At 44.9% G+C, this 27,817-nt stretch overlaps 1 protein-coding gene across 1 annotated transcript; it reads right to left on the bottom strand.

Annotated features, from left to right (window-relative positions):
* Positions 1-27,329, bottom strand: TCAF2 (TRPM8 channel associated factor 2). The gene is made up of 8 exons (XM_059933163.1): positions 27,269-27,329; positions 24,290-24,923; positions 9,130-10,121; positions 8,756-8,853; positions 7,573-7,786; positions 6,996-7,235; positions 5,157-5,494; positions 1-2,494 (listed from the first exon to the last, which is right to left on the bottom strand). Exons 2-8 carry the CDS (start codon positions 24,910-24,912, stop codon positions 2,240-2,242), a joined length of 2,760 nt encoding a protein of 919 aa, XP_059789146.1. The 5' UTR covers positions 24,913-24,923; positions 27,269-27,329; the 3' UTR covers positions 1-2,239.
* Positions 27,330-27,817: the final 488 nt, after the last annotated feature.

Here is a 27,817-nt window from a genome sequence, read left to right as displayed (position 1 = left end):
TTCCTGGCAAATGGCATTTATTGATGATTCACCAGACCTGCATAGACATCCTTCGGAGCAAGTTTGCTCTGGAATACAGAATACTCTGAGAGTGTCGCAGTTACAAGCAATTAATTCTGAACTTAGAAACAAGCGGCAGAGCCACAGTCTCTCTGTAAGAGGGAGAAGGGCTCCAACGTCTAGTACAGAGAATGTGGGGAAAAGTCAGGTTTTGTTTTTGTCTCTATGGCAACCTCTTAAACCCAGCATTATCCATTCATTTACTCATCCCTAGCATCATGGGTAAGAACACCAGTTCTGGAGTTGAACTGCCTGGGTTCAAATCCTTTCTCTACCTATAGGGAAGCTAATCATGTGCTGAGACAACCAGAAAATCAGCTACCAATATTTTCTTAGAGGTTAAATTTTATTTTTAATAAAAGTTCAATAGTGAACATGGCATAAGTCAGAACTTTGTTGAACTTCCATTTTCTCGGTGAATTTGTGTCTAAATTGAAAATCATTCTTGGAGAAAAGCTCTACAATTTTTTCATTGCTGTGGGCTTCAGTCAAGGCCCGACTCTTCCTCTTATTAGCTTTGTGACTTCAGAAACTATTTAATATCCTTAAGTGTTCATTTTCTCGTCTATGAAATGGGATAATAATAGCACCAACCTCGGATTCTGTAAGATAACTCATAGGAAATACCTCACACAATGTCTGGGACATAAAGACTGCCCATTATGTGTTAGGTGTCTTTACTGTTCTTTCAATTAACAAATATTTACTGAGTACTTTTCATGTGAAAAGCACCTGATGAAGGACACTAGTGAAATAAAAGGAAATTATCCTAGAATTGGGAGAAGGATGTGCTGATGGGATTCAGAAAAAGACATTCCCTAGGTTAGTTCTCCGCCTGAGGAGTCTCTCTATTCTCAGCAAAGCTAATGGAATGATATTGAAAATAACAAAAATATGGTTTAAAAGCAAGCTAGAGGAAAATGGGTAGATGTACACCCCATTAATCCTAAGGATGCAACTCTAATTGGAATGCCACCCAGCCAAAGAGCTGGGATGGGTTGGAATGAGATTATGAGAAAGCCTGGGGATGCTGGTTTGTGGGGTGATAAGTGAGTGAGGGTTAATTCGGTCTGCTGCACTCAGGAATCCTGTGCCATTGGAGCCTGTCCTGTCCATGGCCCTCTCAGCACAGTAGCTGTCGATAACTGACAGTGCCTTGATTCCAAGGTGACCAGAGGAGTTAGCCACCTGTTTTGTGCTAAGAACCAATGGGCTTATGGAGTTGGTAGGGCTGCTGGAATGAGTTTTTCCTTTGGTTGAAGCAAATGTACTCGAAGATGAAACTAACCAAGAAGACCAAACCCCAATAGCTTTGTGACCTCCAGTTTGAGTTCATACCACATTCTTGGGGTTAGGTTAATACCCAAGAATCTTTCCAGAGACAGAAGAAAGGACACATAGGATGGGCTAGGATCTTGAGGACTATCATTGATACCATGTCTGGGAACAACACTGGTGTTCACTAAATACTCTCACACAAGGACTGAATGCTAATCTCAAGGAGGTTGACTCTGAAGGGAGATTCAGTTTTCAGGTTGTCCACACGAAAGTGGGCAGACAGGCTACTATGGGGCCTGGTGAAAGCTGAAGAGCTCCCTTATATGCATATGCAGGTTGTGTTCAAAGACGTTCACCATCATCAAACAATAGATTTTTATCCCATGTCATGGATAAGAATCCAGATGCAGACAGAGTTTAGTGATTTTCCATAGAACCAAAGCTGGTTCAGGGCTCTCTCCATTATACCAGTCTGTCTCGCTTGCTGTTAGAAAGCTTCTCAAAGCAGAAGTTAAGAGCTTTGTTCAGGGCTGGCTTGGGTAAGGGAGTGATATCAGATTATAATGGAATCCATGGTCTTTAGAACTACCGGTCATAAATAGAAGCGAAGAGCCTGCAGAAACTCAAGATGCCAAGATGAAACATCCTCTTCTGGAGGACGAGGATGGTGAAGCAAGTCTCTTGATGAGAGCAAGAGTACAAGCAGAGAAACAATCAAAGAAGCATAGCAGCACTTTCCTGAGAAAGTTGGTCTCATTTTGTCTTAGGACCTTAAAGGCCTTCCTGAGGACAGGTCGGAAGTAGGATTCAGGCTCAAGGTACACTAGGCAAGAAAGAGGGTGGCAGAGTTGGTGAGTGATCACCCCCCTTCCACACACACACACCCCTTGGTGCACATCTTTTAGTCCTCAGTCTGGATGTACATCTGCATGGGGTTTTCCTGCCACTTAGGCAGACAGGCCAGGCTCGCGGCCACTTCCTTCTGGACAGGCCAGCCCCAGGCCTCAAAGAAAGGAGCCAGATTCTTCTGTACTCTTTCAGAGAACTTCTTCACCCACAGATTCATCTTGCCAGTGTTGTCTTTGTGGATGTCAGAGAGGGTCTGGTACTCAGCAAAGAGCTGGGTGAATGGCTCCCATCCAAAGGCCTCCTGGAGCTGGAAGAGAAGGAAGGGGCAGGATGAGGTACAAGTTTGTGAAAGTACCTGCAACATGCGTGTTCATGAGTGCATCTCATTTCTGGTGATTTCTTCCCCTTAATCATGCACTAGCTTCACTTCTTTGCTTGCCCTTATCTCCCCATCTCAACCCTGCACATAAACACAATCTTGTTGGCTCATTCCACTTCTTGGCCACAAACCTTGTACCCCCTGAATGTAGTAGGGGACTACACGAGGAACCTAATGGCTGAAAAGAGGTAAATACTCAATAAATGACAGTTACCATTATTATCTCTATTTTAAAAAATTATATCCCCAGTTCCTAAGTGTTTTCCCAGGCATCAGACAGGTTTGAGCCCGACTGAGATGGGGATTGGGAGCCAAAATCTGGGAACTTCCGACACCTTCCAGACATAATAAAACCTTTGTTTTTTTTCTCTTTTTCAGCCATCTCAGAGCTGTTGACTATTTTCAAGGCTACTGTTTTTCTCTGTGGAACACTGCCTTTGGGGCAAAACAAGGAAGAAGCAGGTATGTCACAAGGGGCTCAGAATGAGAGTGACTCATACTTTATAGGGAACAGCCCACCTGAAAGCCATGGGCAGGAGACTCTTACTTGCCAAGATTATAGAGATTTAGAATTAGCAGGGATCTTGAGGTTTCCGAGACCACCCCCTTTTATGGAGGAGAATCCTCTGACTCTGAGGTGTAAAAGCCTGAGGGCAGATCGCACTTTGATCAGCCTCCCTCTGATCTCACTGTTGTGCTCTCACTGCTTATCTGCTCTCACTGCTTGGCCTTTGACAATCGTCCTGCTTATCTCTCTTAATTAATAATCAACAAATTAAACATTTATCACACATATAGCATTAAAAAATATCTACAATGTGCCAGGTATTTCACTAGGCAAAATGATTAAGGCTCTTGTTTTTCTGGAGGTCACTGGTCAATGGGAGAGACAGATGTGTAAGTAAACAAATTACCAAAAAAGTTGGCTTGTCAAGGAGATGATGTCGGGAGAGAGGACAAGAGAGCTGAATTTTGACAGGTGACTTGACAGGTAACAGACAAGGTGTTCAAGCACGTTTCAGCTGCAGAAGGAAACGTGAGGAGGTATAGAAGCGAAAACAGCAAGATGTGTTCATAGTGGGAAGCAGCTCGGTAAACTGCAGGATAATTATGGAGATGGGAAATTGGGAGATGGAGCTGGAGGTGTTGGCCAAAGCCTGATGATAAAGGGCCTTCTGCACCCAGCTAAGCAGCTTCCATTTTATTCTGTGTGCGAAGGAGAACACTTGACGAGCTTAAACATGGAATATTCAGATTATTTTGGAAGTGGTGTGGAAGATGGATTGTAGGTGGTTGAAGCAAGATGCTGGAAAAACTGAGGAGACTTTTAAAACACAAGAGGATACTGAGGATCTATGCTAAGGCAACAGCAGGAGGAATGATGGGGAGCAGACCTCCCACAGGTGAAGAAAACAGAAGGTATCTCTCTGTCCTGGGACCAAGTCTCAGACTCCAAGGTGAGGGGTCTCCCCAAAGCTTTTGCAAAATGATATTCACGGTGAGTGGGTCAGTAGGTAGGGTGGAATTAGGGCTTTGCCTTACACTTCAGTGGCAACTACCATGTAAGGTCTCTTTCCCTGTAGACCCTCAGACTGGCTCTAGAAGAATCCTGAGCTGATGCTACACAGTTATCTCATTGACTGGGGCTGTCTCACACTCACTCTTCAGAAAATGAGTGAGAAAAGAAAAAAAAAAAATCAGAGGGTTCAGAAGTGCAAAAGCCTGGGCTTGTCATTAGCTCCTGATTTGAGGTTCTGGGTCCATCATTTAAATGTGTGACATTGGACAGGATGCTTAAATTCTCTAACTCAGTGTGTGCCTGTAAAAAGTGGGCAATACCCACTATCTAAAGAGTCGTGGTAGACAGTATAGGAGATCTGATATGGGGAGTGGCTTTGACAACTTGAAAATATAAAAATTCAAAGCAGGACGGGGGAGGGGAAAGGGATTTATGCTTATTTCATAGGAAATCAACTCACTTTGGGACTTCGATGTTCTTCTATTGGGTTGGTTATTTACTTATTCATTCTAAAGACATTTTGGGTTCAAATGGGTGATGGAAATATGAGAATCTCATTGACAGATTTACCTCCTAAGAGGCCTTCTTGTAATGCAGTTGCCCCTAACACATCACTGTAATTATGAAGGGATGCAACACTCACTTGACCCATAAAACTAAGGTGAGGGAAAACAAAGCAATGCAAAACAATCACCATTTCCGAGGCACCTACTAGGGGACAAAGGACAAACGAGTGAGTGGGAGAGCTGTGACTCAGCCTTAGGAGTGTCTTACTCAGAGCTTCTGCTCTTGACCGATATACCCAGAGACTACATTCTCTACTTATTTTCTTTTCACGGTATTTTTCATTTCCTCTTACATACCATCACAAAACCACAGTACGTGAGTGGGACAGGCATCATTATCTCCATGTTAGAGATGTATGACCTGAGAAGCACCGCCATGCAGCCAGGGGAGGTGGTGGGCCCAGGCTGATGGGGGTGGTGAAGGAGTTGGAGAGCTCCTGGGATCCAGGGTGCTACACGACTGAGGGTCTAGTGGCCCCCATCTCCCTGAATTTCTGTTCAGTACCTTTAGATACGTTTCCAGAGCTGTCCACACATTCCAGTCATTCAGGGGCGCTCCCTTTCCCAGGTGTGTTTTGATCCTTTTCTCTCGTTCTGGAGGGCTCAGAGCTGGGTGGGCCTGAGCCCTGGGGATGTGCAGGACCGTCTCGTGCACATAGACTGACCAGAGGTTACAGGTGGCCTCGGTGGTGTGTGGGGGGAACTCCCACCCGTGCCGCTGCTGGTTGTGGCCCAGCTCGTGGATGGCTCCCCACAGACCTCTGCTTCTTATGCCCATCTCACTGATGAGCTCCTGCACTGACTGCAGGTGGCACATGATAGGGTATCCTGAGTGCATCCAGCCTGGGAACGCAAAAGGAAGAGTGAGGCATGGTGGGCGTGGTCCACCCAACCCATCTCCCTTCATTCCTCTCCATGGTGTAACTTTTTCTCACCATCCTGGCTGCCACCATAATTCCAGAATCTCCATGCTGATTGGAAAGCAGATGCTTTCTTTGACTTGGTCTGAAGAGTCCCTGCCCTTCTTCCCGGCCTCCACACTGGAGTTATGCCTCTCCCTCTCTCTGGCCCCCCAAATATTAACACTTTATATAGTCATTCTCACTATAATTCAGTGCTTCCTTTTGTGTGAGTTTTCTTTGCATGTGAGTCTGCAACATTAGGTCCTGTGTCTGAATTTGAGATCCCTGAGGCTAGGGCAGTGCCATTCCTTCTCCTATGTAAACTACTGTTGGCCAGATTTATACTTTTTAACAGTGAAAATCTTGTGTTTTTTTGAAGATTAGAAAACAGGTCCAGAGGAATTTTCCACATGTTGGAACCAGATTTCCTTTTTTTTTTTTTGGCCTTCTTTCCTCTAAACCACTGAATACTTAACATAAACCTCTTTACTCTCTCTTTTCATTGCCAACTCTGACTTACGTTTGAAGGAGATATTTCTGTTTTAAACTCTCCTTGAAACAACGCTCACTGCCATCTTGAACTCCTAGTACCAATTTTTCTGAGACTGTTCTCCCTCCTGTGAAATCTTATGCTTTAGATGAACATGATTTACCTTTTCGCATGTAAACATCTTTTCATCTCCATCAAAGTTCATGTCTTGAACGTCTTTTTTTCCCTTACTTGTAAAATTATGCCTTACACATATTGGACGTTTAAAAAAGGCAAAATAGATGTCAGCAGAAGGAAGGAAATAACAAAGATCAGACAGGAAATAAATAGAGATTAAAAAAACAATAGAAAAGGTCAATAAAACCAAGAGCTGGTTTTTTGAAAGGATAAACAAAATCGACAAACCCTGGCCAGGCTCACAAGAAGAGAAGAGAGGGGACTCAAATAAACAAAATAATAAATAAAAGAGGAGAAATAACAACTGATACCACAGAGATACAAAAAGTCACAAGAGAATACTATGAACGGTTATATGCCAACAAATTGGACAACCTAGAAGAAATGGGTGAGTTTCTAGAAACACACAGCCTGCCCAAATTGAGTCAAGAAAAAACAGATAATTTGAACAGACCAATTGCTAGAAGTGAAATAGAACCTGTAATTTTAAAAACTCCCTACAAACAAAAGTCCAGGACTGGACGGCTTCACAGGGAAATTCTACCAAACATACAAAGCAGAACTTACACCAGTCCTTCTCAAACTCTTCCAAAAGATGGAAGAGGATAGAACACTCCCAAAACCATGCTATGAAGCCGCCATCACCCTGATACCAAAACCAGACAAAGACACTACAAAAAATAAAAAATAAAAATAAAACACTACAGGCCAAAAAAAGGCAAAATAATAAATAAGTGGTGTCCACAGACTAGGAGCATCCCTCTGGAGCACCCACCGGCTGAGATCTGCACATCAGCAACAATCCTCTCTGGACGGAGGAAAGGAAAGGGCTGGGCTGCCAGCCTGGCTATAGCCCGCATCATCTCATCCCAGAGGTGGAGTAAAGATTCGGGGTCCTCCAGGGCCTGGAGGTCTGCCGTTGGCACCGTCAAGATGATGTTGTCTGTTGCCAGCTCTCCCCAGGGAGCTGTGCTCTCCTGGATACGCCTCTTCCACTCCTCCAGGGATGTCTTACCTGGGAATAAAGGTCATGGAACCTGTCACCCACTTCCTCAACTTCCCTTGAGCTGAAAAACACAACTGGAACTCCAGGAGGAAGACACTAAAATGATGAACTACTATCATGAGGGTCTGTGTGCTGTGAAGTGAAGGACAGGCCCCCAGACCCTTCCCTCTGTTCTGCCCCGAAGTCTCCATGGACACAGGGTGTCCCTCATCTCCTGCCTCCACTGGCACCTCCAACAGTCCCTCCTCCTTCTGTGTACCAATCCTCTTCCCTCCCCTCCTTCAACCAGCCCATCAACACCACAGCACCCCCGGCTCCCACTCCCCTCCACGTTCAGTCCACTCACCCAGCCTGTAATATGGGGCAGGCACAGCTCTCTTGATGGTGATGGACACGGGGCCCAGTTTACTGCCCTTGGGCACGATCACATAGAGAAGGCCACCCCAGAGGCAGGAGACTGACCGTTTGGTCCTATCCATGCAGCACTGGTGAGTCACCACAGGAGCTCGAGACAGCTTGCTAGCACTCGTCAAGTCATCGGTGTGGCAGCCAATCTGTACCTGGAGAGGCGATTCCACCATGTGTGCTGTGGGTGTGTGGTACTGTATGGATGGAGGGTATTAAAAAACTCCAGCTTCCCCTTTCTATGAGCAGTGCATGCAAACCTGTGAGCTTTTAGCACTCCAAAGATCATATGGAGTGAAAGGTACACAGAATCATTTTTCTAGGGATTTAAGCAGCTCCACAATGGACCACCACCAGGCAGACCAGGCATAACCCCGAGGCGGATACTGACTAGGGTCCTGTGGTGCCTCTGTACCAGGCAGAACCTGGGCTCTCGCTCCAGGGTTCAAGCCCCGGAGATGATTCCGATGCTGGGAATGAGGCAGAGGGAATCTTCATCTGCCCTTTGTGCACAGACAGGAGGCCCATCCACAGGCAGTGGGATATGGGGTGACGGGGGAGAACTGGTTCTCTCTTCCCACTTTGTCCTGGCCTCCCCTCCTGGTCAGATAGATTGAGTGCATTTTGTCTGGAGTCCTGTGACTGCTTTTCTTAGGTTCAATGTAAGGGAGCTCAAGAAAGGAGACTAACCCAAAAGAGACCCTTACTATGGTAGGAAGTGACCCTCAAAATTGAGGCAGGAAGAATTTTAATTCTGCATGACAGCCTATTTTTGTGAGTGATGGGGTTAAGTACACCCTTCAGTGATCAAGGTGAAGAGGTAAAACCCAGAAAGGCCGTGCTGGAGAAATGAGTGAGGTTCCGAATATGTAACAGGTGCTCCTTCCCCTCATACCCCTGTCAGGAGGTGGAGACCTGAGGGCTTGTGTTTGAGGACTGGATCTGATGTTAGGAGTTCTGGCATCTTCAGTCATTCCCTTAGGCTCCCTGAAACGTAGCTGTTTCATCTGTGAAATCTGTAACGTGGGCAGAACAATGCCTTCCTGCACTCCTGGAGGAAGTGCGGGCTGGATGAGAATGAAGCTCTGTGGCTCTGAGAAGTGGCAGTGGTGTTCTGGCCTTACCTTCAGGCCAGCAAAGACTGCAGCTTCAGACAAGGAGACTTCTGCATTTTGTCCATTTGGGAGGTAGAGCCCTGTACTCACCCAGGAATCACCGCTGCCTGACAAAAGCCATAGGAAAGGCTGAGTTATTCCCCCACCTGACCCCACCCCACCTGGAACCTCACAGCCCCTCCCAGAGGTACAGCCCTGCCCTGCACACCTCATCTCATCCATGCTTCTTGCATGCATCCCACGTAATCCCTGAGCAGAACCCCAACCCCCATCTCCTGGGAAGTACCTGTTAGAGAATGGAGATGGCCCACCTGAGCTTCAGCACCTGCAATGTCCTGCAAAGCTCGCTAGCCCCACCTTCCCCCAGGTCCCTCATTCTGTACCTGGGTTGCTTCCATCAATCTCCACTGTGATGGCGTGTTCTGAGGGGTACGAACCGGAGCTGCAAGACCAGGTTCCAAGCCCCTGTGCCAGCTGAGAGCAGTCTGTGCCGGAGCGTGCCAGCTCCGTGGCCAGGCAGAGCAGTGCAGCCTCATAGGAGTCACTGGCAACTGGGTTTTCCCTGCTCACAGCTGGGAGGCCTGAGAGATGCAGCATCTTCCTCAGGAGCCGGTGCAAGGAAGCGTACACAGGGACGCCCTCTGCGGGAATCTGCAGGAAGCCTGCTCCGTCTGCTCCCAGTTTTGCCAGCCAGCTCTTTTCCAAGCTCCCACCCCCGTGGTTCACGATAAGCTGGAATTCAGACAGCGCCTTGCGGAAGTGGTAGCTCTGCTTCTCAGGGGTAGGGACAGGGAAACAGCCTGGGTCCAGAGTCCGAGCTAGGATACTGAGGCCAAAGCAGTTGAGTATGATGTTACCAGGGAAACTAGCCAAAGTGGAGCGGCCGGGGTTCTGGGAGGCCCACCACCAGGCCTGGCCCCCAATCAGCAAGCCCCCGCCCTCAGCCACAAACTCGTGCAGCTGCTTAGCCTCTGTGTCACTGTAAGCCGCACAGCAGTAGACGCTCAAGTCAGCAGTCAGACGGGGCTCCAGACTGCATTCCAGGCCACGCTCTGACAGCAGGGCACACAGATTTTTTAGACGTGTGTTCACCCCAACTTTGCTCGTCTGGCCTCTGGCCAGCCAGCGCACAGCATTGAGCAAAAAGAGCCCCATCTTGGGCGTACAGAGCATGCCCTCATGGGCAGCCAGAACCACGCGGCCCCGGCCATAGCGGGCAGCGGCCAGGAAGCAGCCGAGAGAGGCATCTAAGCCCAGGGGGAAGGCCAGGGCCCCGTGCACGAGCAGCTGCGAGGGGATTCCCCCCGTCTTGATGTCCAGCTCTGAGACCCCTTCCAGGAGCTCCTGCTGATGCTGCCTGAGATCCTCCCCAAACCTGGAAAAGAGACAAAGGAAGAGGAACAAAGGGGCTATAGTCAGTCAGTGAACCACTGAAATGAGCTCACTGAATAGAGAAATCTGTGTGGGTACAAAGATACACAGTTCATGCCAGTCTTCTTATTCGCGCTAAGATTTGAGACTTGAATCACTCGTGTGACTCGCTTTATTGCAGTGGTCTGGAACTGAACTCGCAGTATCTCCGAAGTCTGCCTGTTACTGAACATATAAATGAATTGTTAGAAAAATGGATCTATTATTCTTAGAGAAAGTAGTCCTACTTAGACATTTTTCAGAGTAACACTTCTGTAGAAGAAGGCACTAAAAATCAAATCCCCCTCTCCACGTGCTAGCACTGATCTAGGAACATGTTACAAGTAAACTATTTAATGCTACACTTGAAGATTTATAAAACTCACTCTTTTTAAAAATTGTCACTTAGGTGATTCTAATGTGCAGTGCAGAAGGACAGCCACTGCAGGCCAGCTTCTCCAACTCTGAAGGCACTCCAGCTGTGTGGCTGACAGGGTCTTGGTGCTCCAGCCGGGTGTCAGGCCTGAGCCTCTGAGGTGGGAGAGCTGAGTTCAGGACATGGGTCCACCAGAGACCTTCTGGTCCCACGTAATATCAATCAATGAGAGCTCTCCCAGCGAGCTCCATCTCAGTGCTAAGACCCAGCTCCACTCAATGACCAGCAAGCTCCAGTGCTGGACACCCCATGCCAAACAACTAGCAACAAAGGAACACAACCCCACCCATTAGCAGAGAGGCTGCCTAAAATCATACTAAGTTCACAGACACCCCAAAACACACCACCAGACGTGGTTCTGCCACCCAGAAAGTCAAGATCCGGCTGCATCCACCAGAACACAGGCACCAGTCCCCTCCACCAGGAAGCCTACACAAGCCACTGAACCAACCTCACCCACAGGGGGCAGACACCAAAAACAACGGGAATTACGAACATGCAGCCTGCGAAAAGGAGACCCCAAACACAGTAAGTTAAGCAAAATGAGAAGACACAGAAATATGCAGCAGATGAAGGAGCAAGGTAAAAACCCACGAGACCAAACAAATGAAGAGGAAATAGGCAGTCTACCTGAAAAAGAATTCAGAGTAATGATAGTAAAGATGATCCAAAATCTTGGAAATAGAATGGAGAAAATACAAGAAACGTTTAACAAGGACCTAGAAGAACTAAAGAGCAAACAGACAATGATGAACAACACAATAAATGACATTAAAAATTCTCCAGAAGGAATCAATAGCAGAATAACTGAGGCAGAAGAACGGATAAGTGACCTGGAAGATAAAATAGTGGAAATAACTACTGCAGAGCAGAATAAAGAAAAAAGAATGAAAAAAATTGAGGACGGTCTCAGAGACCTCAGGGACAACAATAAATGTACCAACATTCGAATTATAGGGGTCCCAGAAAAGAAGAGAAAAAGAAAGGGACTGAGAAAATATTTGAAAAGATTATAGTTGAAAACTTCCCCAACATGGGAAAGGAAATAGTCAATCAAGTCCAGGAAGCGCAGAGAGTCCCATACAGGATAAATCCAGGGAGAAACATGCCAAGACACATATTAATCAAACTATCAAAGATTAAATACAAAGAAAAAATATTAAAAGCAGCAAGGGAAAACCAACAAATAACACACAAGGGAATCCCCATAAGGTTAACAGTTGATCTTTCAGCAGAAACTCTGCAAGCCAGAAGGGAGTGGCAGGACATATTTAAAGTGATGAAAGGGAAAAACCTACAACCAAGATTACTCTACCCAGCAAGGATCTCATTCAGATTTGATGGAGAAATTAAAACCTTTACAGAAAAGCAAAAGCTAAGAGAATTCAGCACCACCAAATCAGCTTTACAACAAATGCTAAAGGAACTTCTCTAGGCAGGAAACACAAGAGAAGGAAAAGACCTACAATAACAAACCCAAAACAATTAAGAAAATGGTAATAGAAACATACATATCGATAATTACCTTAAATGTAAATGGATTAAATGCTCCCACCAAAAGACCTAGACTGGCTGAATGGATACAAAAACAAGACCCATATATATGCTGTCTACAAGAGACCCACTTCAGACCTAGGGACACATACAGACTGAAAGTGAGGGGATGGAAAAAGATATTCCATGCAAATGGAAATCAAAAGAAAGCTGGAGTAGCAATTCTCATATCAGACAAAATAGACTTTAAAATAAAGACTATTACAAGAGACAAAGAAGGACACTACATAATGCTCAAGGGATCAATCCAAGAAGAAGATACAACAATTGTAAATATTTATGCACCCAACATAGGAGCACCTTAATACATAAGGCAAACGCTAACAGCCATAAAAGGGGAAATCGACAGTAACACAATCATAGTAGGGGACTTTAACAACCCACTTTCACCAATGGACAGATCAACCAAAATCACAATAAATAGGGAAACAGAAGCTTTAAATGATACATTAAACAAGATGGACTTAATTGATATTTATAGGACATTCCATCCAAAAACAACAGAATACACATTCTTCTCAAGTGCTCATGGAACATTCTCCAGGATAGATCATATTCTGGGTCACAAATCAAACCTTGGTAAATTTAAGAAAATTGAAATCATATCAAGCATCTTTTCTGACCACAACGCTATGAGACTAGATATCAATTACAGGAAAAAAACTGTAAAAAATACAAACACATGGAGGCTAAACAATACACTACTAAATAACCAAGAGATCACTGAAGAAATCAAAGAGGAAATTTAAAAAATACCTAGAAACAAATGACAATAAAACACGATGGCCCAAAACCTATGGGATGCAGCAAAAGCAGTTCTAAGAGGGAAGTTTATAGCAATACAATCCTACCTTAAGAAACAAGAAACATCTCAAATAAACAACTTAAAGCAATTAGAGAAAGAAGAAGAACAACAACAAAAAAAACCCCAAAGTTATCAGAAGGAAAGAAATCATAAATATCAGATCAGAAATAAATGAAAAAGAAATGAAGGAAACGATAGCAAAGATCAATAAAACTAAAAGCTGGTTCTTTTAGAAGATAAACAAAATTGATAAACCATTAGCCAGACTCATCAAGAAAAAAAGGGAGAAGACTCAAATCAACAGAATTAGAAATGAAAAAGGAGAAATAACAACTGACACTGCAGAAATACAAAGGATCATGAGAGATTACTACAAGCAACTCTATGCCAATAAAATGGACAACCTGGAAGAAATGGACAGTTTCTTAGAAAAGCACAACCTTCCGAGACTGAACCAGGAAGAAATAGAAAATATGAACAGACCAATCACAAGCACTGAAATTGAAACTGTGATTAAAAATCTTCCAACAAACAAAAGCCCAGGACCAGATGGCTTCACAGGCAAATTCTATCAAACATTTAGAGAAGAGCTAACACCTATCCTTCTCAAACTCTTCCAAAATATAGCAGAGGGAGGAACACTCCCAAACTCATTCTACGAGGCCACCATCACCCTGATACCAAAACCAGACAAAGATGTTACAAAAAAAAAGAAAACTACAGGCCAATATCACTGATGAACATAGATGCAAAAATCCTCAACAAAATACTGGCAAACAGAACCCAGCAGCACATTAAAAGGATCATACACACCATGATCAAGTGGGGTTTATCCCAGGAATACAAGGATTCTTCAATATATGCAAATCAATCAATGTGATACACCATATTAACAAATGGAAGGATAAAAACCATATGATTATCTCAATAGATGCAGAAAAAGCTTTTGACAAAATTCAACACCCATTTATGATAAAAACCCTCCAGAAAGTAGGCATAGCGGGAACTTACCTCAACATAATAAAGGCCATATATGACAAACCCACAGCCAACATCATTCTCAATGGTGAAAAACTGAAACCATTTCCACTAAGATCAGGAACAAGACAAGGGTGCCCACTCTTACCACTATTATTCAACATAGTTTTGGAAGTTTTAGCCACAGTAATCAGAGAGGAAAAAGAAAAAAAAGGAATCCAAATCAGAAAAGAAGAAGTAAAACTGTCACTGTTTGCAGATGACATGATACTGTATATAAGAATCCTAAAGATGCTACCAGAAAACTACTGGAACTAATCAATGAATTTGGTAAAGTAGCAGGATACAAAATTAATGCACAGAAATCTCTTGCATTCCTATACACTAATGATGAAAAGTCTGAAAGAGAAATTAAGGAAGCACTCCCATTTACCATTGCAACAAAAAGAATAAAATATCTAGGAATAAACCTACCTAAGGAGACAGAAGACCTGTATGCAGAAAACTATAAGACACTGATGAAAGAAATTAAAGATGATACAAACAGATGGAGAGATATACCATGTTCTTGGATTGGAAGAATCAACAGTGTGAAAATGAGTCTACTACTGAAAGCAATCTACAGATTCAATGCAATCCCTATCAAACTACCACTGGCATTTTTCACAGAACTAGAACAAAAAGTTTCACAATTTGTATGGAAACACAAAAGATCCCGGATAGCCAAAGCAATCTTGAGAAAGAAAAACAGAGCTGGGGGAATCAGGCTCCCTGACTTCAGACTATACTACAAAGCTACAGTAATCAATACAGTATGGTACTGGCACAAAAACGGAAATATAGATCAATGGAACACGATAGAAAGTGCACAGATTAAACCCACACACATATTGTCACCTTATCTTTGATAAAGGAGGCAAGAATATACAATTGAGAAAAGACAGCTTCTTCAATAAGCGGTGCTGGGAAAACTGGACAGCTACATGTAAAAGAATGAAATTAGAACACTTCCTAACACCATACACAAAAATACAGTCAAAATGGATTAAAGACCTAAATGTAAGGCCAGACACTATAAAACTCTTAGAGGAAAACATAGGCAGACACTCTATGACATAAATCACAGCAAGATCCTTTTTGACCCAGCTCCTAGAGAAATAGAAATAAAAACAAAAATAAACAGATGGGACCTAATGAAACTTAAAAGCTTTTGTATAGCAAAGGAAACTATAAGCAAGATGAAAAGACAGGGGCTTCCCTGGTGGTGCAGTGGTTGAGAATCTGCCTGCCAAGGCAGGGGATACAGGTTCGAGCCTTGGTCTGGGAAGATCCCACATGCCGCGGAGCAGCTGGGCCCGTGAGCCACAACTACTGAGCCTGTGCATCTGGAGCCTGTGCTCCGCAACAAGAGAGGCCGCGATAGTGAGAGGCCCGCGCACCACGATGAAGAGTGGCCCCCACTCGCCGCAACTGGAGAAAGCCCTCACACAGAAACGAAGACCCAACACAGCCAAAAATAAAAATAATAAATAAATAATAAATTAAAAAATTAAAAAAAAAATTCAGTGAAGGAATATCCATTAAAAAAAAAAAAAGATGAAAAGACAACCCTCAGAATGGGAGAAAATATTTGCAAATGAAGCAACTGACAAAGGATTTATCTCCAAAATATACAAGCAGCTCATGCAGCTCAATATCAAAAAAACAAACAACCCAACCCCAAAATGGGCAGACGACATTAACAGACATTTCTTCAAAGAAGATACACAGGTTGCCAACAAACACATGAAAGGATGCTCAACATCACTAATCATTAGAAAAATGAAAATTAAAACTACAATGAGGTATCACCTCACACCAGTCAGAATGGCCATCATCAAAAAATCTACAAACAATAAATGCTGGAAAGGGTGTGGAGAAAAGGGAACCCTGTTGCACTGTTGGTGGGAATGTAAATTGATACAGCCACTATGGAGAACAGTACGGAGATTCCTTAAAAAACTAAAAATAGAACTACCATATGACCCAGCAATTCCACTACTGGGCATATACCCTGAGAAAACCATAATTCAAAAAGAGTCATGTGCCACAATATTCATTGCAGCCCTATTTACAGTAGCCAGGACATGGAAGCAACCTAAGTGTCCATCAACAGATGAATGGATAAAGAAGATGTGGCACATATATACAATGGAATATTACTCAACCATAAAAAGAAATGAAATTGAGTTATTTGTAGTCAGGCGGATGGACCTAGAGTCTGTCATACAGAGTGAAGTAAGTCAGAAAAAGAAAAACAAACACCATATGCTAACACATATATATGGAATCTTAAAAAAAAAATGGTTCTGAAGAACCTAGGGGCAGGACAGGAATAAAGTCGCAGATGTAGAGAATGCACTTGAGGACACGGGGAGCAGGAAGGGAAAGCTGAGACAAGTGAGAGAGTGGCAATGACATACATACACTACCAAATGTAAAATAGCTAGCTAGTGGGAAGCAGCTGCATTTCACAGGAGATCAGCTCGGTGCTTTGTGACCACCTAGAGGTGTGGGATAGGGAGCGTGGGAGGGAGACACAAGAGGGAGGGGATATGGGGATGTATGTATACGTATAGCTGATTCACTTTGTTAAATAGCAGCAACTAACACAACAATGTAAAGCAATTTTACTCCAATAAAGTTGTTAAAAAAAATTGTCACTTAAATCTGATGAGCATATTTACTACTACTTATTGAGAAATGGTCAAAATGTAATGAATTCAGGAAAGATTTTGTATTTCAAGAATTTTTAAAACCCATTTGTAGATACTTTGTGAAGCAACAGGAGATTGGTTAAATAAGTTAAGGTTAACTGTAGATAGCATATCATATGTCAATTAAAATAATTATTGGAAAATGCTTAATAGAAAAAATTTTAAGTCAGATTCTAATATACTATACTCTAAATAAGCCAAATTTTGCAAAACAAACTGCCAAGAACAAACAAACAAAAAACAAAATCCACAAGACCAGACAGAGAAACATTATCCAAAGTATGTTTATCAAAATGTCTTCAGTGATCATCTTGGCTAGTGGGATTTAGATGATTTTAATTACCTTTATAAAACTTTGTCTCATAATAAAAATCAAATGTTAAAAAAAAGGTTTACTCATTCAAGTAGCAAAACATTACTGAAAAAAATTCCTCTTGTACAGTTTCTCCTTAATTTCTCTTTAGCATGAAAATGGAGACACATCATGTTTTAGTTTTGTCATTCCATTTTCAACTAACACGGCCAAATGTCAAAAGGGTTCAGGCATTACTTTAGCTTGTACCTTTTTTCCACCTGTAGAGGCTTAAAGACTTATTTTGTGGGGCAATGACGTTGAGCCACAACACTTAGCTTATAGACTTAGCTTCCACGCTAAGTGTTCTGCCAGAATCTTCTGACGGGCACCTTGTGAAGTCCAGCTACTGATAAAACACCTTCACTGTGGAGAGCTGTGATAATGAGACTGGGAACGTGAAGGTTTACACTCATGTGCTTATAAAAATATCTAACTGCCACTGTCCAGCTGAGCAGGTCATTGGTGGACTCTGGCTCTGACTGGTCAGGATGATCCTGCTTCCTCCCTTGGCAGAGTAGCTGGAAGAGCCTGTGAAATTCACATCCCCTCTCCAAGCCACCACTTGCTTACCATCACTTGTGTCTGGGAGTACTCAATAAAGACGATGTTCCTAAGTTGGCTAACATAGTACCTGATACATAGTAAGTCTTCAGCACATGTTAGTGGGTATATAAAATACACAAATACACACAGAATATTTATCTGATAATGAAAGACTTTATATCTGATAGACAGGGACCTTAATACCTGAAAGTATTAAGGGCATAAAGGGTTATGGGTTGAGTTGTGTCCCCTCCAAATTCATTTGTTGAAGTCCTAACCCCCAGGACCTCAGAATGTGACCTTATTTGGAAATAGGATCCTTGCAGATATAATTAGCTAAGTTAGGATATGGTGGGCCTAATCCAACATGACTGGTGTCCTTATAACAAAAGGAAATTTGGACACAGACACACACACACATAGGGAGAACGCCATGTAAAAATGAAGGCAGAGATCAGGGTGATGCTTCTACAAGCCAAGGAAGGCTAAAGATTGCCAGTAAACCACCAGAAGCAGGAGAGAGGCCTGGAGCTTATTCTCCCCACAACCTCAGAAGGAACCAACCCTGCCAACCCCTTGATCTCAGATTTTTAGCCTTCAGTGGTGCGATGACAAAATTCTGCTGTTTAAGCCAGCCAATCTGTGGTACTTGGTTATGGCAGCCCTAGGACATAAACACAGTCACAATTCTGAAAACTGATCCACACAGAACACTCTGGGCGTAGGTGATCTGTAAAATTGGTCTGGATGTATCCTAACATTCTTGGACTTACTTTTTTTTTTTTTAATTAATTAATTAAATTTTGGCTGCGTTGGGTCTTCGTTGCTGCGTGCGGGCTTTTCTCTAGTTGCAGCAAGTGGGGGCTACTCTTTGTTGTGGTGCGCGGGCTTCTCATTGCAGTGGCTTCTCTTGTTGCGGAGCATGGGCTCTAGACGTGCGGGCTTCAGTAGTTGTGGCTCGCGGGCTCTAGAGCGCAGGCTTAGTAGTTGTGGTGCACAGCTTAGTTGCTCCGTGGCATGTGGGATCTTCCTGGACCAGGGCTTGAACCTGTGTCCCCTGCATTGGCAGGTGGATTCTCAACCACTGCGCCACCAGGGAAGCCCCTTGGACTTAGATGAGACAGAAAAGTTAGGCTATTTGCTCCATGTTTCTTAGCTAATGACTGGAAAGGACAGGAAACAAATCCAGGGTGGTTTGTCTCTAAAGCCAATGATGTTGTCCACACACCAGTAATCTCTCAATTACTGAGTTTTGAATGAAGCCCACAGTTGGGTATGCGGCAATCAACAGGTATATTTTGTGCAAAAGAGGCTTTAAATAGACATGAAGGTGTGACTAATACTGCATTTATGGAAAAGGAAAAGCATGTGCTCCTTCAGAGCTGGAAGTGCAAGAGAGGGCACTGAGGAAAGGGAGAGGTGGCAGTGCTCAGGTACCAAATCACACCTGAGCAAACAGGTGACTTTCTGAATGGAGATTTACAACCTGTCATAGTAACGACAGCAATGATCAGAGAGTTCAGTGTGAGGCGAGATGCTGTCATTGTCACCATGCATTGGCCTTGTCTCTTCTCTCCCACGTGCTGGCTACTAGACCTATTTCACCTGGGGTGTTTGCTTCTTAATTTGTTTTCTTCACTCTGAAATTCCCCCTTTTCATCTCATTCTGTCTCTTGTTTTATATAACATACATTTTTAGAAAGTTCTGTTAGAGCGTGAAGCATTCTCAAGGAGTGAATATGTCTTCATTCATGTATTTATTCACTAATTATATAGTCTACAAATATTCTGTTCTGTTCATTGGGTCATATTTTTCTTCCAGGCATGATTGATTCTGTTGTCTTTCCACACTAAATTTCTGTCTAATATTTCCCTTTTAAATTTAATATAGCCTTTTTATATAGTTATTACATAGTTTTTTTTTCACTATGGGCATGAGCAGATCTTTTGCATGTTCTGATATCGTGTGGGTGAGTTCCTCTTGATATTCTTTCTAAGTTACCCCAGACCAGTTTGTTTGTAGACACGTACCACATCCACCACCTTCTCAAATTATATTGGGGTCTGTATAATGCTTCCTTCCACTTTCTTATTGCTTAACGTCTGTATCTCTAACTGAAGGGCAAAGATCAGCTGGGGCTTATTGCTGTCCTTACTGGGGGCTTGTCCCTCCACTCTTCAGGGACCTAAAGCAAGGCCTACTCCACCCAACCAGGCATGGAATGCACTGGAGGTGTTCAACCCACCTTTGTCTTTGGAAGATGGCAAACTCCAGCATCCCTTTCTGCCTCCACCAAATTCTGAAGGAGCTTTGCTGCTTTTACATTTGAGGGTTTTTTCCCTTAAGTGTCTACTCACCCAATTTGTTCATTCTTCTACAACATGAGAAGGCATCAGTGATACTTCTTGGATTTGTTTCAGCCTTTTCCTTGTGGTTGTGCATCGTGGGTAGGTACGGTCTCAGGAGATGCTGCACACCGTGCCACACATCAGTCACCTGGCACTCCCACCGACTGTGCTTTAGCAGCATGTGGGATCAGCGTCAAAACCTCCACATGCAGCTGTCTGCTTACTGTTCTCCATACACTTGGTCAGATTGGGTGGAGAGGGCAATTCTGGGATCTAGGCTCAGTTCACACTACCTTTACCTGGAAACTCTCTACATTTATGGATCTTGAATATGAAAACAGAACAGTGCTACTTACAAGCTGAGAGTCCTCAGACAAAGACCTTGCACTCTATGGGAATGTGGTGATGATCAAGAGAGATAACACATAATCTTTAAGAGAGGCATAAACCTAAGCTACTAGTTTGTATTTACTTTTATATGAGCAGCTCCTAATACACTCTAGACCTTGTAGGTTATGCCATGTGTAAGAGTAATGAGCTGCTGATCTGAGATTAATTTTTCCCCAGACTCTCTTGTGTCTTGGTGTAAAAGCAGTAAATGCCTTTGGGTCTGGCTTTGCATGTTAAAGTACAGGCAGGACCTCCTCAGGTGTGTAAACCTAGGTGTGCAGGCAGCTTTTGCCCTTGGGGATAGGACCCTTGAGAGGATCTTTTGTTGGTTTTATGAGACTTCTCTCCTGGGCAGACAGGGCAATTCCCTTAAGGAGCTCCAGAGCCTCCTGCAGCAGCAAACCTGTTTGGTCAGCCCAGGAGCCATTGACCAAGATTTGTTGGCAGGAAAGTTCGCTGAAAACCTCAAAGTAGACATGCGTGAAGGCGGCAGGAATCTGAGCTGAGGGCCTGGGCACCATACAGGCCTTTTAAGACTTTAGAGTTGATGGGGTCAGTCAACTCCAGCTCAGTTTTGGGTTGAGGCTGGAAGCCTCTGAGACACAGCACATTCTATAACATGAAGCTGTCTGTAGGCTCAACCCTGGTACCCAGGCCACCCTTTCCCTTCTCGTGGTTTAGGATGTGTATTCGTTCATATATTTATTCATTAATTTACACAGTCTAAAAATACCTGTTACTCTCTACCATGTTTCACACATCAGGCACTGAGAATAACGCAGCGCACATGACAGGCAAGATCAGTGCATCCGTGGAACTTTAGACTTTAGTTGGCTAGACAGGTACCAGCAAGTACACATGTTGGGTATTTACAGATTGTGATCACTGATGTTTAGGCAAGAGATGGAGAAAAGTGAAACTGGAAGTTTAGTCTTAGTTTCAAGAGAGTCATTGAGGAAGACTCCCCTGAGGAGGGTGTTTGAGCTGAAACTGAATAAGGAAAATAAATTGGCTTTTCAGGAGCTGAAGGAAGATCCAGAATAGGAAGAGAAATTTGAAAACCAAGTCTTACATTCAGCTTTGCCGGAGCTACCAGTGTAATTTTTTCGATTAACTGAATTTCCAAATATCTGATATTTTATAAGACAAACTGTAAGGAAAAAATGTTGCCTGCCATCCCAGTTCTACAAGGATCAAGCCATTGGCCAGTGCAGTCACGCACTGACTTACATAAAATTCGAACATGAATCTGATCAAGCCTCTCAACCAGGAGGTGGGAAACTTTTTCTTAGCAGCCCAATAATATTTTAGGCTTGTGGGCCACATGTTTTCCACTGACACAACTCAACTCTGCCACTGTAACTCAAAAACAGCCACAGACAATATGTATACAAATGGACACTGTTGTGTTCCAATAAAACTTTATTTACGTAAACAGGGGGCTGGCCCACAGGCCATAGTTTGCCAATCCCTGCTGTAGAATCCAGAGCTAACTTCCAATTTACAAGAAATATAGAGAACAGAGGAATACATTCAATGACACCACAGGGATTCAATCAGCAAAACTCAGATTGTTTTGAAGGAAACACATTCTGTACTGTGGGGAAACTGTTCAGGACAAAGTACCTAGTTTCTTCAACAAAAAAGCAGCAAGAGATAAAAAGAATTGGAAAAGAAACTCAACATTATATGAGACATAAAATTCATATCAAGCAATCAAAATATTTGGGTTTTAATAAAAGACCAATTCCAACAAACAGTATAAAAATAAGACAATTATGGAAACGAATAATGACATTAAGAAAGTATTCTTTTGGGTATGATAATGGTGGTGCCTTGTGGTTCTGTTTTCAAAATGATTTACATCTTTAGGGATACATATTAAAAAACAGATGGAATGATATGATGTCTGTGACTTGCTTCAAAATAATCTGGGTTGAAGCGAGGGTGTGGCTATAGATAAAACTAGATTGACTATGAGTTGGCTGTTACTGAGCTTGGGTAATGGCTGCATAGGGGGCTCTTTGTACTGTTCTCTCTACTTTTGCATATCTCTGAACTTTTCCATAATTAAAAGTTAAAACAAACATAAAATATACTTCACATTCAGTGGCAGAGATGAAAAATGTAGGCGTGGATGAAGAAAAACAGGTTTAGTTTGATGGACAGGAGTCCTTTGGAACAATTAAGAGCAGTTAGGTTGATGTGATTTAACCTTGTTTGTCCCTTAGAATTAAAGAGAAGTTGGAGTGAATCAGATCCACCCTGCCTCTCTGAGTAACTCATCACCTCCCAGCCCTCTCGGAGGGAAGGAAGACCAAGCGAGCCAGGACTTGGGGCTGAGGACACTGCTAAATGCTTACTAAATATGTGTACGCCCTTCCTTGTAGCAGAGTCTTGATTTCTTCAGAGATGCCAGGGCCCATTTAAAAATATTTGACCCTTCAGACCCTCTGGCAGCTAGAGTTGGCCAGGTGAGCTAATTTTGGCCACTGAAATATAATAGAAGCCTAATGGTCAGGGCTTCCAGAAAATATATTATTTTCTGCATTAGAAGGGACGTATTCAGCAGGTGTATTCATTCTAGCTTATTCTTGCGGAGGTGTAATTATAGTGCCTGAAGCAGTAGTACCAATCTTGTAACCATAAAGATAAAAGTGAAACATCATGATGGGAGGGGTGGGAGCCACGGGGGTGGGGAGAGAGCAAGAGAGAGATGGAGGGAGAGGGAGGAAGGGAGAGAGAGAGGGAGAGAACGGATATGCATGAACGAACCTGGGTCATCATGAAGCAGGGACTCAATGCCCCAGGCATGATTATCTTGCCCAGACTTTGTTACATGAGAAAAATAAACTCCTACGTGGTCAATCCACTATAACAAGGCTTCTGTCACATGTGGCCAAGCACAGTGAGTCACTGATAACAAGTTATCTAAAACCCCAAATATCCAAAACTAAACTCCTGACCTCCTCTAATCTGTCTTCTCATAGACTTTCACAGCTCCTTACATGGCAACACTCATCTTTAAGGCATTCGACCACCAAAACGCTTGACTCCTCTTTTCCCCCCTCACTCCACATTCAGTCCATCAGCCAAGCCTGAAGGCAGGAAGGAGGAAGGAGCTGAGGTATGTGTCTCTCTCAGGCTGTGTCTCTGGCCATCACTGTGTCTTCTCTTAGGCTCCAGGTCCCATCAGACAGCCCCCCCATCTGGGGTTCCAGCTCGTGCTGGACAGGCCTAACATGGCCCCAGCCTCCACCAGGTGGCTGCAGCCCCTGGGCTGCTGGACCACCGCTGCCCTCTGCCAGCCCTGCTGCTGCTCATCTCCTGTTACCTCGCTGTCTCCTGTGCAGTTTTCAGCTCTTGTGTCGCCTGCTTAGTCAGTGCCCCATATTAAATCCCTTCTGTTTGAAACACCAGTTAATCCTGACCAGGCCTGATTGATAAGCCTTCCCTGATGACCCTAGATAAAATATTCTCCACTCCCCTCGCTGTCACTCTATCACTTATCCTGCTTTACTTTCCTTGTAGCTCTTATCAATACCTGCTAGAGTATGTATCTATTTGTTTCCTTAGTTGCCTAATTTTCCACTGGAATATAAGTGTCAAGACAGCAAGGGTTTTCTGCATGGGGCCTGGCACATGGTATGTACCTCACACAAACAGATGCTTTTCCGTTCCTTTAAGAGATATTGACACACACTCTCCAAGTCTCAGGCACTAGACAGATTGATGAATAAGACAAGTTTTTCTAATAGATCGACTGTCGCTTTGGCCACAGGTGGGAGTGGCAGTGAGAACCCAGCCGCTCTTGGGCTTCAGTGCATTTTAATTGTCCTATTTTCTATTTGTAGTGGTTCTGAAAAGCAGTGGAAAATCACGTGTATTAAAGTGGAAGCTCACCGAAGAGGGGGATCAAATCTATTGTGAACATGCATCAGACTCCCCATAGGGAAACACCACTCACCTGACCTGGAGAGGGATCTTGGGCACCTTCTTAGAGACCTTGAACCGGCTTCTGTCCCCACAGGTATCAGTGAAGTACACCCCAGCCACACTGGTCACCTGGTTCCCTGGGAACTTGGACAGCACCTTGTCATGACCATGCTGACTGGCCCAATACCAGGCTTGGCCCCCCATGAGCAGGCCCCCTCCACGTTTCACAAACTGGATCAGCTCTGCAGTCATGGTGTCATTGTAGGCATTGATGCAATAAACCCCCAGGGGTTCTCTCGGTTCTGGCTGAATCTGTGCCTCAACCCCAGAGCCCTGCAGGATGTTTGCTAGTGATGCCAGGGATGGGTGCACTCCAACGGGAGCCCCAGGAGAGGGACAGAGCCAGCCCACTGCATTGAGAAGAAATGGGGCCAAGCCGGCGTCCAGCAGGTAGCCCTCATGGGACGCAACCACCAGGCGGCCTCGGCCATAGGAGGATGCAGCAATGAGGACCTGGCCCTGGTCATTCACCATCACTGGGAAGGCAGCCTCTCCAGTGAGAAGGAGTTCACTGGGGATGGGGCCTTTAGGGACATCCCAGCTTGTCACTCCATCCATGAGGGCCTCAAAGGCAGCAGCAGGAGTTGTCGCCATGGTTCAGGCAGCTGCAGGAGAAGAAAGCAAAGACTGAGCTTGGTCAGAACAAATGAAGGAATGAGTGAAAACAAAAACAACTAAATGCATTCAGATGAAAACCACTTGTCAGGTTCCCCACTGTGTGCCATGGCCTGGGGGTGCAGCAAGGAACACAACAGACAAGGTCCCTGCTTTCACGAATCTAATATTTGAGAAGGGGAAGGACAATAATTAGACAGGTAGATAAACAGATAAAATGCAGCAATTAATAAGTGTTAGATGAAAATAAAACATAGTGATGTGATATCGAGCAACCGGAAAATTACTTTAGATTGGGTGACAGGAAAGGCCTACAGGAAAAAGTGACCTTGAAGCTGAAACCTGACATTTAAGTTGAGGCCTGAAATGCAGCAGGAGAGCACGTGAGCAGTGAGAAGCCCCAGGGTGGCTGGAGGAACAGACAGGGAGGAGCAGGACCTGAATGGAGTGAGGGCGGGGCTGGATCCCCCCCCCCCCCCACCAGGTAGGTCAAGGTGAGAGTTGACCTGAGTTGACTTAGTATTTTACTTCTCTGGAAGAAAAGGTCAGCTGACCTTTCAGAAACTAGATTTGTTCTGGTAGCTTTGACCAAATGAATTGGAAACGCCTCCCAATTTATCATATCCGCCCTAACTAGGGAGCTCCCCACCTCTACTTGGGGAGCATCCTGAGGTTTACCAGGTCTTTTAATTAAAATTTGGTGTGTGCCTAGAACTGAGTTAATTATTCCCTTCAGAGCAGCTCCTCTTGGATAAATTACTTACACTTCAGTCTCTCCATTTACATAAAGAGAATAGTACAGCCCTTGGAGGATTGTTTTTGAAGATGAAGAGAATGCAAATAAAAATGCCTTGTCCAGTGTCAGGTATACAATGAGCACTGAGAAAACACTAGTGTCTGTCCCTCTGCTGTCTTTTCTAGCTTCCTAAGTGACAAGAGCCACGTAGTAGGTGCTCTGGGTGCCCCGGACCGCCTCTGACTCCAGCAACTGCCCTGGAAGACTTTCCTGGGCACTGGGAAACCTTTCTCACCTGGCAGGTGCCCTGAAGTGGCGGTGAGCTGATACAGGGTAAGCTTCACCCGGGGGAGGGCGTCACGGATAAATGCCACAGGGCTGTCCTAGGTGCATTCTGGAGCCCCTCACAAGGTCACCCAAGGAATTGGGTTCCAGCTGCCCACAGTGGTAAACAGCTCGGCGACAGGCCCTTCCTTGCTGGCTTCCCCTCCTTCCTGGTCTCTTCCTCCCCATGTCCTCACTGTGCAGTACTGGGCTCACTTCCCAAATAAACTACCTGCACTCAGGTCCTTCTATCAGGCTTTGCTTTGGGGAACAATCTAAACTGACAGAGACCAAACCCTTCCCTCCTGCTTCCACACACCGTCAGCCACCTCATTTTGTTCATCTTCTCTCACGTCTCTCTCAAATATCAGTCCCTTCAGTTTACATTCATATCTAGATGAAACCAACCTGGTTTCTGTCCCCAGGATACATTCCCACCTACAATCTCCCTCAAGCCATCCTACTCCCATGTCTTCCTAATCAGAACCCTCAGGTTCATCCACTCCCCCAGGTAAAAACTGAGTGGCTCACCCTGAATTTTAAGCCTCCAGGGTACAGGCTTTCCACAGTTTTTTAGACTTTCTCCCTTCACTTTCTCCACCAAATCTCTGGTACGCTTGGCTCCCTGAGCATGCCCTGTATTCCTTGTAAAATTCCAGCTCCTTTTTTTTTTTTGGTTTTAAACTGCTGTTCCCATCTACCACCTCTTTCTTTATATTGCCCCCAGGAAAGTGAATTCACAAAAAAGCACCAGTTCCCAACTGGAGTATGGAGCACGTGGGTGAGTGATCTCAGCTTGCGGGTTTGGGGTGGGAAAAGGCAGCGAGAGATCAGGAAGGCTGAGGTCAAGCCAACCACCTCTGACAAGACAAGGGAGGTCTTTCACGAATCTGGGCCTCCCTAGTTTTACAGGAAAAGCACCAAAAAACCCAGGAGATGAGTAATAAATATGTTCTCAGAACTTGGACCACAACTCTCCATAACTACGTGCACGCGCGCGCGCACCCAGAATCACACCCACACACAATCACACATCTTTTGTCAAATTCTTGACTCACAAATTCAAAGAGGCGAGAGAAAAGTGTTTTGAGACAAACAGCAAATAGGGAAAGAAGGGCGAAACGAAACAAGAACGTGAACCTAAGAAGACAGAGACACCCCGATTGCTGGGAACCTTCTCGGGTCTGCAACTGGCACCTTGGGGCGCACCCGTGTCCCCCCCAGGTGCTCGGCCCCCGGCCCACCCTACGGACGCGCTCGGATCGGCGAACTCACGCTGGGGCGGCCGGGGTGCGCGGTGCAGACCGGAGCGAGGAGGCCGGAGCCGAGGCTCGGCGGGCGGGGCGGGGCGGGGCGGGGCGGGGCAGGGCGAGGGGGCGGTGCCCGGGAGGCTCCTCCCCGCCCGCCGCACCTGGGGCGGGGCCGGGCTCCTGCGGGGTGCGCAGCCCGCCCCCCCGGGAGGCGGGGCCGCTTGGCCGGCGGGTGTCCTGGCCGAAACCGGCTCCCTAGGATTCTCCGAGGGTCGTTTCGGAGCGAGAGGGAGCTCCGCAAAGTTGCTGTCACAGTTGGTGAGGAAAGCACACGCCAAGTCTCCAATAAGTCAGACTCGGGGCGAAGAATCCCCCAACACAACGTAACCCCCGGCCGAGGCTCTGCTTTGGCCCCGCGTGGAACCGGGCACCCTCCCCTCTGGTCCTGGGGTGCGGCCCCGGAGAACCGAGGCTGCCGTGTCGCCGCCTCAGGGCGGCTCCTGAGTTGAGGGGCTGCCCCCTGGTGGTCAGCGCCCGGCCTTGCACCCCGTGCCGGGCGGGATTCTCGGCGGTC

The sequence above is a fragment of the Balaenoptera ricei genome, chromosome 9 (assembly GCF_028023285.1).
Source record: "Balaenoptera ricei isolate mBalRic1 chromosome 9, mBalRic1.hap2, whole genome shotgun sequence".
Classification (NCBI taxonomy): Eukaryota; Metazoa; Chordata; class Mammalia; order Artiodactyla; family Balaenopteridae; genus Balaenoptera; species Balaenoptera ricei.
This window is presented reverse-complemented; position numbering and strand designations above follow the sequence as displayed.

Bases quoted from the DNA above. Each gene is read 5' to 3' on its own strand.
- TCAF2 (XM_059933163.1), bottom strand. From the start codon at position 24,912: ATGGCGACAACTCCTGCTGCTGCCTTTGAGGCCCTCATGGATGGAGTG. The intron at 10,122-24,289 runs GTGAGTGGTGTT...TCTCTTTTCCAG, and splicing joins AAGATCCCTCTCCAGGTCAG to GTTTGGGGAGGATCTCAGGC. The intron at 7,787-8,755 runs GTAAGGCCAGAA...TCGCCTCTCCAG, and splicing joins CAGTCTTTGCTGGCCTGAAG to GTACAGATTGGCTGCCACAC.